Source organism: Staurois parvus, unplaced genomic scaffold (genome assembly GCF_062004578.1).
Source record: "Staurois parvus isolate SC_StPar_1 unplaced genomic scaffold, SC_StPar_1.0 ptg000052l, whole genome shotgun sequence".
Taxonomy (NCBI): Eukaryota; Metazoa; Chordata; class Amphibia; order Anura; family Ranidae; genus Staurois; species Staurois parvus.
The window spans coordinates 2,870,583-2,884,875 of NW_028317848.1; the positions used below are offsets into that span (position 1 = coordinate 2,870,583).

A 14,293-nucleotide genomic window follows, 5' to 3' on the forward strand; every position below is an offset into this window, starting at 1 on the left:
ATGCAACCTCGTCTTTTATATTTTCCAAAAAAATTGTGTAATCTATTGCTTTTTTTTCGTGCCCTAAAATTCACTTACTTTTTTTTTTTACTGAAGTTTGCAGTAATATCATGCGACATAAAAAATTTAAACTACCAATTTTATTCTCTAGGGTGTCTGATTTCAGAAAATATATGACATTTGGGGGTTTTATGTAATCTTCAGGCTTAAAATTATTTTTTTAATCTTGTGCAAAAAAATGCAAAAACGGCTCTGGCAGCAAAAGGGATAAAGGATAAGCCCAACACTCCCCCCTCCTGAGGAGCAGCCAATCCGTGCTCATTACACTGGAAGGTCTCTCTCCTCCCTGCTAGTCCCTGGGTGCAGTGCTGGAGACAGGCAGGGAGGGGAGGAGGAAATGTGTAAAATTTTCAACATTGCACTGCTTAAGTCGCCATAAAACCCTTTTGTTTTTAAAACCGTCCTAAAATCACTTCAGATTTAAATACGGTTTTGGTTAAAAAATTTTTTTTTTTTTGTTATCAGGACAAGTAGATTGGGGCACCGATTTATTCCCTGGACAATTGTTTTTTTTTTTGTTTTAAATGTCCACACCCCTGAGGGTAAACTGGGTGACTGCAGTATGATAATACCACCCAGAAAGGCTTGAATGAAAAAAAATATACACACACTACATATGCTGAATTGTAAGTACTTTACTATATACACAGAAGAAAAATGAATCATGCTACTGTAAAATATATTTTTACATGTACACATACAAAGAAAGCTGCCATACAGATAAATTCTATGTAAAGAAAATAAAGAACAAACAATGCAATGTTACCATCTATTTAGCCAGCAGCAATGAAGATTTCAGTTTTGCATTATTTTATTGTCATTTAACTTTACAACCCCAGTGAGACCAGCTTCCACGTGCTTAAAGTGTTACTAAACCCACAACAGGAAAATCAGTCTGTATATGCAGTAAAGCATGCTTGTTATACTCACTGTGGAACCTAAGGGGTTAATTCTCTGCATTGTGTAAAAAGGCAGTTTGATCCTGACTTCTGTGTTCCTCCCCTTTTTCAAGTGACCACCTCTTATCTCCTGATGAGACAGACTGAACCATATGCATTTGCACATGCTCAGTTTGGTGTGTATTGCTAGAGAGGGGTTTTTTTCCTTGGGAGAGTGCATGTGATCAGCACAGGACCAATCAGCACTGTCCAGGCAGAGGTCAGGGGTTCTGCATTCTCCTAGAGCAGAAAGAAAAAACTGCTACCAGCTTTAGCTAGTGCTGGGCACTAATAAGTCACAAGACTGCTCCAACTGCTGATGAGAAAAGATATTTAGTATTTCTATTTACATTTCGATATTCTGTGTACTGTGGGAGAAAAGATAAGAGTGAATGCAGGGCCCTGGGCTTAGTAAGTTCTATTAGGGAAAGACTACATGGCCATAAGGCTAGAGTCTTTTTGGGTTTTTTGGTGCAAATTGGTATTACATGCCTTTGCATTCCATGCCGGAAGAGTTGGACAATGGACTGATAGAATTTGCTTTGTGCAAAACTGGATCAAGAATTTTTTGCAGCCTCTCAGCGCGATTTACTTCCCTTTGTGATACTACGTCTCTCTTTATAGATACAATAACCCCACAGTGTCAGGGAACTACACTCAAGTTACCACAATGGTGGATGGATTTACAATACACTACATACACCTAAAACAGGATTTCTTTATGTTTAGGCAATAATATATAGCCATGTGACTGCTCTTAAATGCTTAGATATATAAACGAAGAAATATGTGCCTTTAAATTGTATTTCCATAACTGCACCCAACCCACATATGGACAGATGGATGATATTTACTCCATGTCACACAGGGTACCGGATATTAAAGTGGAACTCCACCAAAACACTACATTCTATACAGCAAGAGAAGGAGTTTGATATTTTGCTGGTTCTTTATTGCTGCAGCTGACAGGAAGCCTTTCTCCCATTGAAGGTTTTTGTATAAACTGCATCACAGCCTTTCTTTCTGCTAGTCTCTGGATTCCATGGAGTCTCAGGATATAATCTGAGCTCGCCAAGGCAAGCTGCAACCCCAGATAAGACATAGATCACTGAAAGAAAGTCAAATTGTTCCAATGGGGCCAAAGACCACATTTCTTTTATTTGGGGTGGCTTGGTTAGAGGTTAAAGTGGACTTTTCTCCCTTTCTCAAAAATTCCCATCAGCATGGATCTCTGCATGCTAACGTGAAATCACCCAACACTGCCTTCTTAAAAATCTTATTACTCTACTTACCTTTTTTGGTATCCACTTCCTTGTTCCCCCTGAAGGCAGTGGTGACATAGCCCCAGACACACACATGCCCCCTGTGAAGGCAACATCACATTGCCTTTAGGGAAATATCAAACCTAAATGGTGATATCTTGCAATATTATCATACTGCACCAGTGAGATGAAGCAGATGTCAGCTGCTCAACTTGTGCATGCGCTTTACAAAATTACACAAATTCCAAGAAAAAAAATAAAACAAAAAAAAAAACTTCCACAGAATTCTCATGAGATCCTGGGAAAAGTATTGTTTTTATTTTAACCGCCGGACGACCATGCACTATAGATTTACTGCTACCCTGTGGGCCATCTGTGTGGAGATAGATATATATATATATATATATATATATATATATATATATATAAGGATTTATGGCCGGGATCGGCAGAGTGGATGACTGGAGAAGAGATTGTGAAACAGGGCTCTCTGCTGACAGTGGTGATGCAAAGCAGGGGATAAAAACCATCACATTGCTTAGTAAAATCAGCACACAGGAAACACAAACACTTGTTAGGCAGTTAACCCTTTGATGTTAACCACTTCCCAGCCAGTGTTAGACAGTGTCATTGTATATTATTAGCACTGATCACTGTATTAGCGTCATTGGTGATGTCAGTGTCAGATTGCTCGCCTTTCTATCATAGTTCTTCTAGAAGTCGCTGATTTCCATCATTACTAGTATATAAAAAAAAAAAAAATAAATTCCAATATATACTCCATAGTTTGTGGACGCTATAACTTTCACGCAAACCATTTAATATACACTTACTGCGATTTTTTTTTTTACCAAAGACGTGTAGCAGAATACATTTTTGCCCAAATTTATGAAGAAATTAAATTTTTTAAAATTATTTTTTTAATGGATATGATTTATAGCAAAAAGTAAAAAAATATTGTTTTTTCCTTCCAATTTTTCAATCTTTTTTTATTTATTTTTTTAAATGGAAAAAGAACCCGGTTTGATCAAATACATCAAAAGAAAGCTTTATTTGTGTTAAATGATATCAAATTTAATTTGGGTACAGTGTTGCATGACCTCGCAATTGTCAGCTAAAGTAGCACAGTGCCAAATAGCAAAAAATGGCTTGGTGATGAAGGTGGTAAAATCTTTGAGAACAAGCAGTTAATTTAAGCAGACCAATGTAATGCTCTATGGGCATGCAGAATAAGAATGAGTGGAGACTTACACTTTTAAAACTGCCAGTGCAGGAACAGGGGGCCAAAGCAGTGCAGAGGGAAAGCTTTTAAAAGTTAAGAGTCTCATGGGCATAGGCAAGTATAGGTGTTTATTTTATCCATTTACATATCACTGGCTATTTTATAGAGGGTGGTTCTCTTTAAGCCACTGTCTGGTGTATTGCTGTGTTTCCTGCGCAGTTCTCTCATTTCCTGTTCTAAGGACACAGACTAGGGACACCTTCTCTACTCAAAGCAATACTACAAACATTTGGCTGGAGTTCCATTTTAATTGGGGACAGTCAGAATCACCAACAGGTGCGGCTTTAATCGTATTCTACCATCACGGCTCCCAGATTCAGGACTGCGGCAATGCAGAGAGATATGGCCCTTCATCGATCAACAGTCCTTAACACCAGTGCCAGAAAAAAAAGAGCAAACTGATTCCCTATAGGAAAACTGTAGAGAGATATATATGTAGGCTGCCATAAATGGCCTCTTTTTGAAAATGTCTGTGGCTTTAGAGTTTTACGAATCCAACAAACAAGCATGCGTCAAGTGAAGAGGGAAGTCAAATCCCATAATCCACATGTTCCTCCCAGGCCAGTAACTCAGAAAGCAATGTCGTCACTGGATCAATAGGGCTGCTAGGCGCATTTTAGGAAGACCTCAGCAATGGCAGATCCCAAATTTCCATAAGCAGTAAACTGTCACTCCACTCAAAACTGGGCCAGAAGGCAAGTGGGGTTGGAGAGAGATCATAAAACTGCAAGCCCAAAGAAATCATTTATAGGGAAGAGCCCAGGAATGTTGGGATATCAGTCCAAACCTGCCTGAATGATCAAAGCCAATGGTCAATCATAGGCAGCAGATGCATTCCTCACCACGCATGTATGGAAGGAGCATGTATACTTGCAGCTGCGGGTTGGGGATTGTCTCTGCCGCCTACGATCTGTCTGCTTTAACAGCTCCTTGGTGGAATCGCTCACATGGGTTCGGACTGGTGTCCAAACATGCCTGAGCTCACTTCATAAATAAAATGATTTTAGGGTTGTCCCTTTCATAACTTGTCTCGATTTTACATTGTAGTAGCACTGACTGAAAAAACCTGGCTCTAATCATTGCCTTGGATCCACTTCTATTGATAGTTCAAAGAAAAAGATTCTTGATTTTAGATATCAATGGTCAGTTTTGCAAACCTGTACTGAAGAGAGGATGGGTTTCTAAGTAACACAATACCAATCTTGTCCTTCGCTTGCTCTAACAAGTGCAACAGACCTGTTAAACTAACGAAACCTAAGGCCCCGCCACACCCTGCAGCCATGGAGAAGTCACCCTGCGTAACATAGCCAACGAGGAGCCTGCTGCAGTGTGTGATCACCTCTGGTTTAGGACTAGGCCACAACCCCAGTGTCAGCCGATCACCGCCTGAGGCATCTGCATTAGTCTCCATCTTCTCAGAACCATCTTGCTTAGACTTGGATTTCTGCCTTTTCCGTTCCTTCTTCTGTTTCACGATTTTACTCTTAAAAGGGTCACTGTGTTTGGGCTCCTGAGGGCCCGAGAACGACTTCTCTTTTCTCAGCTGGATGAGGTCTTTCTGAGATGGAATGCATATTAGCGAATGGAGCTCCGGACTTCCCTTTGTCACCATGGCCAGTCTGACCCACACTAATGATCTCGGGAAGTCTCTTAAAATGGGGGTCACCAGACTTGACATCTCTGGAGATTGGATGTGACCGGAATTCCTACCATAAGGATCAAAGATAGCACACAGCATTTTCAAAGCCTTTTTGCTTCTGTAAAACAAAATAGTAAGAAAATATTGGAGGAGATGTCCTTTATATAGACTTTTTTTTTTTTTTTTAACAGTTGCATTTATTGAAATTGTACAAAAGTATAAACAATCCAAGATACATGAAACCAATCAAGCTTTTAGTATACAGTAAATAAGCCGTATACTCATGTTCCAAAACGGAGATCCTACAGTATCATCCTGTATCAGTATCACTGATTGCTGCCTTCCAACCAGAGACCGTGGGCGGGGTGGACAGCTTCCATCTCAACAAAATTTCCCTTCTAGCGTACTATAAAGAAAAAAAAAAAAAAAAAAAGACAAAAAACAGTTTGCTATGCTTAGATGCCACTACAAGATCACGAAGGCCCAACAACATCATCAGCGGATCCATGGGAACAGATAGCTTGCCAACAGCATTAACAGTGTCCAATACACCGGTCCAAAAAGAACATCGCTTCGTACATTCCCAAAACATATGGCTAAACATGCCCAATGCCATATCACAGTGAAGACATGTTGCCAATCTACCAGGATATATCTCAGCCAGTCGCCGAAGGGTGTAATATACTCTATGGATACATTTTAGTTGTAGAAAACAATTCCTGGCTGAGATCATAGGGAGGCATTGCAGAAGACAATCCTCCCAATTATCCTCCTCCAGGGATGGACGGTCTGCGTGCCATTTATTGTAAAGCGACTGCATTCTAGGGTTCCCTTAATTAAACACTACATTGTCTCCTTGATAAGGTACCACACATTACATGTTTGTGTTCAAGCTGCCTGCACTGCAAGGGCTTGTTGCTCTAGTCATTTAGGTCTACAGGAAAGGTCTAGGGTCATTTAGGTCTAGATCAGTGGTCGGCAAGCCGCGGCTCGCGAGCCACATGCGGCTCTTTACACATTTTAATGCGGCTCTTCTGTGTGCCGAGCGCCCGCTCCCCTCCCTCCACTCGGCCGGCCGCCCCAAAAGTCAGGACTCTGCAGCTAGCCCAGCAATGGGCAAACTACGGCCCGCGGGCCGTATACGGCCCGGCGGACCTTTTAATCCGGCCCGCGGAGCGTGGCAAACATTGGCTGTCAGGATGTAGGCGGGGCAGCGTGACAAACTCCTCTCCTCTCACAGTCCGCCCTGAAGACCGGAACGGCGCGAGAACACGGCGAGTGGAATGCGCGGAGCAAAGGTAAGTGAATTGACACAATAGGGGGGATGAATTACTATAGGGGGGATGAATTACTATAGGGGGGATGAATTACTATAGGGGGGATGAATTTTCAGTTTTAAAAATGTGGCTCTCAAAATAAATTTCAATCGTGGTTTTGGCGAGATTTGGCTCAGTTGAAAAAAAAAAAAAGGTTGCCCACCACTGGCCTAGGGGAATAAAAGGAGATTTATGTACCTGATCCTCTACTTCTCCATGCAGCTAGGCCAGTCTCCTACAGTGTCTGCAACCTATGCTCCACCAGTCTAGGGTCCTGACAGTCTCAAGACCAAAGCAGAGCCCTGCACTGGACAGAACGACACCGAGGGAAAATCCACCTCTGGATCATAAGAGGGGGCCCACCTACCAGGGGAGCGGAGGATCAGGTATGTAAAACTGTTTCTGTTCTCCCCTAGACAAAACAAGCTATTAACTCTTGCAGTGCAGGCACAGCCCCCACTGCAAAGGATCATTTTTTTAAAGCCCAGAGTTGGGCTTTAAAGAATATGTAATTTCTTTAATTTCATATTCTTGATGTGTCTGATGTACCATGCACTCGAATGAAAAGTTATCCTGTTGTCTTCACAATGCTACCTTTGTGTGAAATACCCGGTGTTCCCAACAGGAACTCTGCTTTCCTATTGAAAACTGACCGCAGCAGGGATGGGAGTACAGCGTGGTCAGTTTGTTGACTGTGCTGGGAAACTGTGTGCTCTCCTCCAATGATCAGACTTATCCTGAACATCCAGAATCTTCCATAAGTTCAGTAATGATTGGTTCGCCTCAGTCTATCTAAAGCTCTACATTTTGAAGAATAGGGAATATTTAGAACCTCTACAGGCTTTTCCTATGTCGTAGCTTGTACTAGAGATACAGCAGGAAGTGAGAGAAAATCACTCCAAAGGGAGGAAAAAAGTGTGATATGACACAGCATGTCTGCGGCTGCTCTTCCAGCACCTTCCCAGAAAGGCACAGAGGGATGTTTCATACCATAACAGCCACTAATCCAGACGGTAGATTAGGTTTTCTTCCAAACAGCATATCAAAGACATGACTACATTCTGTAAATTCATACTCCATTGTTATGGCTGGAACTGTAATACACCAGGAGTCAAATTACATATACAAAAAGAATACAACATATTTGCTATACCTTAACACAGAGAAACCTTGTGCTTCTTTTGGGCCCATCTCCGTGAGGTTTTGCTCAGTCATGACAGCAGAACCGGATTTCATATTTATGTCTTTGGAATGTTGTAACTGATCTTCAGTTCCATTGTCCTCCTGTACAGATCTGTATAACTCTGCCCCAGCTTCAGTTCCAGTTTCCTCCTCCTTCTTTACAGTTCTGTCTTGCTCTTCTCCAGCTTCAGTTCCATGTTCAACCTTCTCCTTTACAGATCTGACTAGTTGTGCCCCAGCTTCAGTTCCATGTTCCACCTTCTCCCTTACAGATCCGACTAGTTGTGCCCCAGCTTCAGTTCCATGTTCCACCTTCTTTACAGATCCGACTAGTTGTGCCCCAGCTTCAGTTCCATGTTCCACCTTCTTTACAGAACCGACTAGTTGTGCCCCAGCTTCAGTTCCATGTTCCACCTTCTCCCTTACAGATCCGACTAGTTGTGCCCCAGCTTCAGTTCCATGTTCCACCTTCTTTACAGAACCGACTAGTTGTGCCCCAGCTTCAGTTCCATGTTCCACCTTCTTTACAGAACCGACTAGTTGTGCCCCAGCTTCAGTTCCATGTTCCACCTTTACAGAACCGACTAGTTGTGCCCCAGCTTCAGTTCCATGTTCCACCTTCTTTACAGATCCGACTAGTTGTGCCCCAGCTTCAGTTCCAGGTTCCACCTTCTTTACAGATCCGACTGGTTGTGCCCCAGCTTCAGTTCCAGGTTCCACCTTCTTTACAGATCCGACTAATTGTGCCCCAGCTTCAGTTCCATGTTCCACCTTCTTCTTTACAGATCCGACTAGTTGTGCCCCAGCTTCAGTTCCTCGTTCCTCCTTCTCCATTACAGATCTGTCTAGCTCTGCCCCAGCCCGCATCTCCCACTCTTTGGTCAGTTGTTCCCAGGGGCACAGAAATGGTGCCAGAATGCCATGCTTGATAAAGTTTGTCCTCTTTGCAGGTGGGCGCCTTATATGAAACAAGAAGTCAGAAGAAAATCATTTTTCAAATGTGCGATTGCTCAAGATTCCAAAGCAGCATTCTTTGCTCTGATTTTGTAAAACAAGAAATGTTCAGAATCAAGTGGGAAAGGATCAGTTTTAAAACCAGTTACTAGCAGTGTAGTATATTACAAGAACGTCACTAAGTACATTGAACTTAAAGTGGAGCACATGTCTCCTAACCCAGTGTTTCCCTTTTTGATGTTACATGCCTTTTATATTGCTACTCTTGTGAGTAGATTTATCAATAAATGTATTAATTTCCTACTGAGGTAATGCACAAGGTTGGTGCGCTTTGTTTTTTGTTCTCTACTACCCTCCCACCCAACATCCTTCAATTGCAAAATCAAAGGTGTGGGCCAAACAACTGCTGTTCATGTATTTTGACAGATGGCGGGCCTGCTATCACAATACAATAGCCACAGCAGGAGGTTCATCCATCCGCGCTGGGTAGTATGGATAGAGGAATCTACAAGAATATGGCCAGCTTGAGAAATAGTGCATTCATTTTCATGTTTGTGTGCGACTTCCTTTCAGGACACAACAGCTGTGTGGACATGAATTCTAGAAAATAAGCAATTCAGCTTGGAGTGGAGCTTTCCTTCGCTCTGACCCTACATAACGTGTTCTACCAATTATCAGAATGTTCTAAAAACCGTGTCATGATAGGCAGGGCTTTATTTACCATTTCAGGCCACCCATGAATGCTAATGGCAGACTTCAGCAAATGGTCTATGGCACAAATGTGTATTAATGTAAAAAAGACATCTGAAGGCTGACTATGGTTCCAAGAAACCATAGTGAGCAATTTCTCCACTGTTTATGTTTCGTTAAAAAATAGTGTAATTGTAATGGTTAAAAAGTAGCTTTAAATCTAACATACAGCAGGTTTTCTCCAACAATGAATTCTAGCATTCGTTCAATTCTGAAAAATAAAATTGCATGCAAAGGGATGGAGCTTGTACAAAAGAGGGAAATGCAGACGTGCCTAGTTATTCCACTGCCTCATGTTGAAACAATGGGGGAGATTTATAAATCTGGAGCGCTCAGAATCTGGTGCAGCTGTGCATGGCAGCCAATCAGCTTCTAACTTCAGATTGTTCAATTAAGCTTTGACAATAAAACCTGGAAGCTGATTGGTTTCTATGCAGAGTAGCACCAGATTTTCCACTCTCCAATTTTACTAAACAACCCACAATTTATTTTATCTTGGCCTCTAGTCTTCAGAAAAGAACACAAATTCCACACATACTTTTAACACCATTTGTGATATTTGGGGTCTCTGAAAGGGGCAGGAGTGGGTCAAGGTAAAGTGCATGTCTGGACAAAATCACATTCAGCACATCTCTGCAAAGCATACATCACTTCTGTCTTAACCCTTAAAAACTCAGCAAGTACAGAAAAAGGAATGTGGAAATTGGTTCTGTGCAATGGTAAGGGACTGCTGCTAACATCTACCACACCCCAATTAGAATGTGTAGAATCAATATTAGCAGAAGGGTGTTGTGCTGCTCCTAAAATAGAAGAACGGTGCTCAGTAATCAATGTAATAAATGTCAATACTATCTGGCATAGAAGGGCCACTCCGTACTACAGAACACCTTCCCCTTCCCATTCTCATAAATGTGTCAAAACAGAATAGTAAGTGCTGAAGTGTGGACTCCCTTAACCATTTCCTATCCAGCCCATGTACATAAACGGCCAGACGGGAGCAGTACAGGGGTGGGTTGCTGTTTTTAAATGTCCTCCCGCATTCCCTGCCTGTGTACACTCCCTGGGAGCATGCGCACCATGATCCTCCGGACACAGCGGAACACTGATCGCTGTACAGGACCTCTGTGTGAGGTCCCGATCATGTGATCACCGACTGGCCAATCCGTGATCACATGAATTAGTAGTAAGCAAGATGTCACTTCTGACATCATTGCTTACTACGTTTGAAATCTGTGAATGATCACAGAGGTCACATGGTACAAGGCTATTCACAACAGCCTTGTACCATGTGACAAGCTGTGACCAATCACAGCTCACACAGTATTGCTCAATGGCTGCAAGAATGCAGCCAGAGAGAAGGAGAAATGATTGCTTTTACAGCCTTTATGGGTGTAAAAGCAATCAGTGTAAAAAAAAAAAAAAATCATCACCCCCCCACAAGTAGTACAGTGTCACTATGATGACACTGCACTGCTAGGGTGATGGTATGTTAAAAAAAAAAAAAAAACGTATAAAACATTTCTGAAAAATTATAAAATGTTTGGTTATAAACTAATTTTGGTTTTTTTTATTACTAAAAAGAAAGCTGTATACATTTTGGCCAAGATTTATGAAGAAAGATTATTTATTTGCAAAATTTTATATGAAAAACTTTTTTTTTTTAATGTTTGAACTTTCATTTATATAGCAAAAAAAAAAAAAAAGTTTTATCTGTTTCAAAAAATGCTACAAAATTCATATGGGTACAGTGTTGCATGACCGCGCAATTGTCATTCAAAGTGTGATAGCATTGAAAGCTGAAAATTGGCCTGGACAGGAAAGGGGTAAAAGCGTCTGGACTTGAAGTGGTTAAAAGGATCCCTCCATCCTATGGAACACCTTCCTACTTGGGGTAAACCAAGTAAAACAAACGAACTACAAACCACCTCCATTATCTACTTGAACATGTGTAAAAGAATGATGCTAATATGAAATGTCCTACAAACCCCCTTCATCCTTTCCAAAATATAAAGTGCATTAACAATGTCTCCCCTCCTAGGTGAACGTACCCAAGTGTGGTACTATAATAAACACTTACAGTGAGAAGAAGTAAAGAGCGCTCTTATTATTGTAAGTGTGTTTTTGTCACTTCTAATTGAATGGTTTTCCACTATAGAAGCTTCCCTTTCTCCTTGGCATACTCTTTATGGTCCAGTATATGGAAGACAAGTGCGATTCTTCGGCATATTCTTTAATGGTCCGGTATATAGAAGACCAGTGCAGTTGAGATCGGAGGGGCACAGTCATCGCACAGTGGAATGGAGAGCTATACAAGCGTGTTAGACCCAATGGAAACGGGTCAAACACTGCGGTGAGTGCGGTGTAAAAGGGGGAGCACATGTGGAAGCACAAGTTTAATTCCCATCACCAACAGCACAGAAATGTGTTTAATAGACTAGATTTAACTTTATGCATGGACACTTTTTTTTGCTATGTCTATTGTATAGTGTACCCTGATATTTCATTGTTTATTGTTCATTTGCATTTGTGAGTATCACTGTAGTTTATCTATGGTACTCCACGGGTGAGGTGCACTATAGTACCACACTTTGGTACGTTCACCTAGGAGGGGAGACATTGTTAATGCACTTCATATTTTGGAAAGCATGAAACTGGTTTGTAGGACAGAGTGATTTCTATTAGCATCACTATTTACACATGTTCAAGTAGGTAGGGGAGGTGGTTTGTAGTTCCTGTTTGTTCTACTTTGTTTACCCCAAGTAGGAAGGTGTTCTGTAGGATAGAGGGATCCTTTAAGGGAGTCACACTTTGGCACTTATAGTTCCAGTTTGACACATTCACGGGAATAGGAAAGGGGAAGGTGTTCTGCAGTACGGAGTGGCCCTTCTATGCCAGATAGTATTGACATCACAATGATTACTGAGCACCATTATTATATTTTAGGAGCAGAGCAACACTCTTATGCTAATATTGAAGTACGCCTTCCATGTTCACGGTTTAAAAAGCCAGGTATAGACCTGGGTAGGTGACCAGTTTTTTCTTTGTATGTTGATTTTGGAGGTTCAGTGGGTGCATTGGACACCCTGGCTGCCGTTGTGCTACATGCTGGGTGTCAGGTGCGCTCCCATGACCTTAATGAGGGGTGGGCTCCCTCAGGTTCACCTGCCCTTGTTTCTATCCATTTAAATGCATGTGCCTCCATTGTGAGGACTCAAGATTTATAGAGTTAGGACCACAGATGCTCAGGGTGCCGTGGCTTGCGTATGTATTTGCAAATGTGTGCTAACTAAACCCCTATTTTTAAACGCATGTTCTTAGACAGGTTAATTTGGTTTTTGATGGTTGGCTAACTGGCTGGCAGTTTGAACTGGCTTTCTTATCCCCGTCTTTTGATAAGTAATACTTATCCATGTTCCTTGCAGACAAGGAACGCCTTCCATGTTCACGGTTTAAAAAGCCAGTTATAGACCTGGGTAGGTGACCAGTTTCTATTTTTTTCTTAGTACAGAAAAAGGACCTGTTGATCTGCAAGAAATCCAGGGAGCTCAGTTCTTGTCTACTGTACTACAGAATTCTTCTATAGAAAAGAAAGGGTGAGTATTCTGTAGTCCAGGCAGGGAAGAACCCAGGAAGGACTGACAGTACCATCTGGAATTTCTGCATAGCAGAAGCACCCAGTTGTCAGCTGAAAAAGTAGCTAGTAGTTCTGGCAGCTGGTTATTTTTATGTACTTGCAGGATTTTTAAAGAGAAAACATTGGGACATACGCTTTAAATGTCGACGTGGTTGTGTACATTCACAACTTGAATCTCATTTGAAAAAGGTTTCTGTTTACTTCTCCCAGGAATCCAACACCATAGTCACGATGTGCTGTTGTACCCCCAGTGACCATAGCGAGATAATCACTTACTTGGTGTATTTTTCCAGCAGCTGAGCCTCTTTCTCCAGTGCAGACTGAACTCCAGCCAGGCTGTCAGGGAAGTCCCCAGGAACATGCGGTGACCCCATATACTGGAAATGTTGCAATGCTTGCTGTAAACCTCCAACTCGGACACCTCGGTAAATCTGTGATTTCATTGTAAGTAAGGTTGTAGCACAATAAACAGATTGCATAAGTTACAAGTGATAAGACAACCTACCAGAGGGATCCAGAAAGCCATGCTCCAGCCTTTCGGTAGACAGATGTCCCAGCCGCTGCCCCATCCAATCTGATCCCGGCCTGCGGCTTTGCCAGGGTGCTGAATCAACAGAATGGGAATCTTAGATTCCTTATTACCAAGATTCAACCGTGAACCAGGTACCAGAAGCTCACCCCTCAAACGGTTGATTTCCTGTAATACAAAAGGATATAGTCTCTTTATTAAGGCCAGTGATGAAAATAAAAATTATTTTCGGTCAGGTAAAAATTAAATATTGCAAATATAGGTTTTAATTTTCATATGCAGCACTAAGTGGAGTTCAAGCTCCTTGTGACATGTTTTCCTGGCTATCCTTATTGCTTGTTACAGAGGTCAGAGCTGTACTTCACCCACTCTCCCTCTTCTCGGGGAACAGCTCAAAGGTTTTAATCAGATGCAATCTAACAGACCACTACTGCGGTGCTCCCTATAAATCGTGTTCTGGGAATCGTGTAATGGATGATGTGTGTATGCATACATACAGCATACTGTACTTTACAGTTAGGACTGAAAAGGTTTCTTTAAAATCAGGTAAAATATGAACTCTTCTGTATTCTCCTTTTGAGCCAGCGGGCGTTCCTTTAGGCTCCTTTTTCACTATTTAAACCATTTCCCAACCGGCGCAGTGTAGCTATACTGCTACAGTGTGGCCCGCTGCACAGAATCATGTAAATATATGCGATATGACATTTTAAAAGGTAGGGGGCACGCGCTAGCGACTGCCGGTCCAGC

The 14,293-nt window shown here is 41.8% G+C and overlaps 1 protein-coding gene across 2 annotated transcripts in view; it reads right to left on the bottom strand.

Moving 5' to 3' along the window:
* Positions 1 to 677: 677 nt before the first annotated feature.
* POP1 (POP1 ribonuclease P/MRP subunit) overlaps positions 678 to 14,293 on the bottom strand; it is a 45,151-nt gene continuing 31,535 nt past the window's right edge. Inside the window, exons 13-17 of one of the 2 annotated variants that reach the window (XM_089666507.1) lie at positions 13,523 to 13,714; positions 13,294 to 13,448; positions 7,938 to 8,637; positions 7,651 to 7,883; positions 678 to 5,299 (exon numbers count right to left, since the gene is read on the bottom strand). In XM_089666507.1, the coding sequence (XP_089522633.1) occupies positions 4,672 to 5,299; positions 7,651 to 7,883; positions 7,938 to 8,637; positions 13,294 to 13,448; positions 13,523 to 13,714 (1,908 nt within the window). In that variant the 3' untranslated portion in view covers positions 678 to 4,671. Of the gene's footprint in view, positions 5,300 to 7,650; positions 8,638 to 13,293; positions 13,449 to 13,522; positions 13,715 to 14,293 lie in introns of both variants that reach the window. The other variant, XM_089666499.1, reaches the window with a different exon arrangement.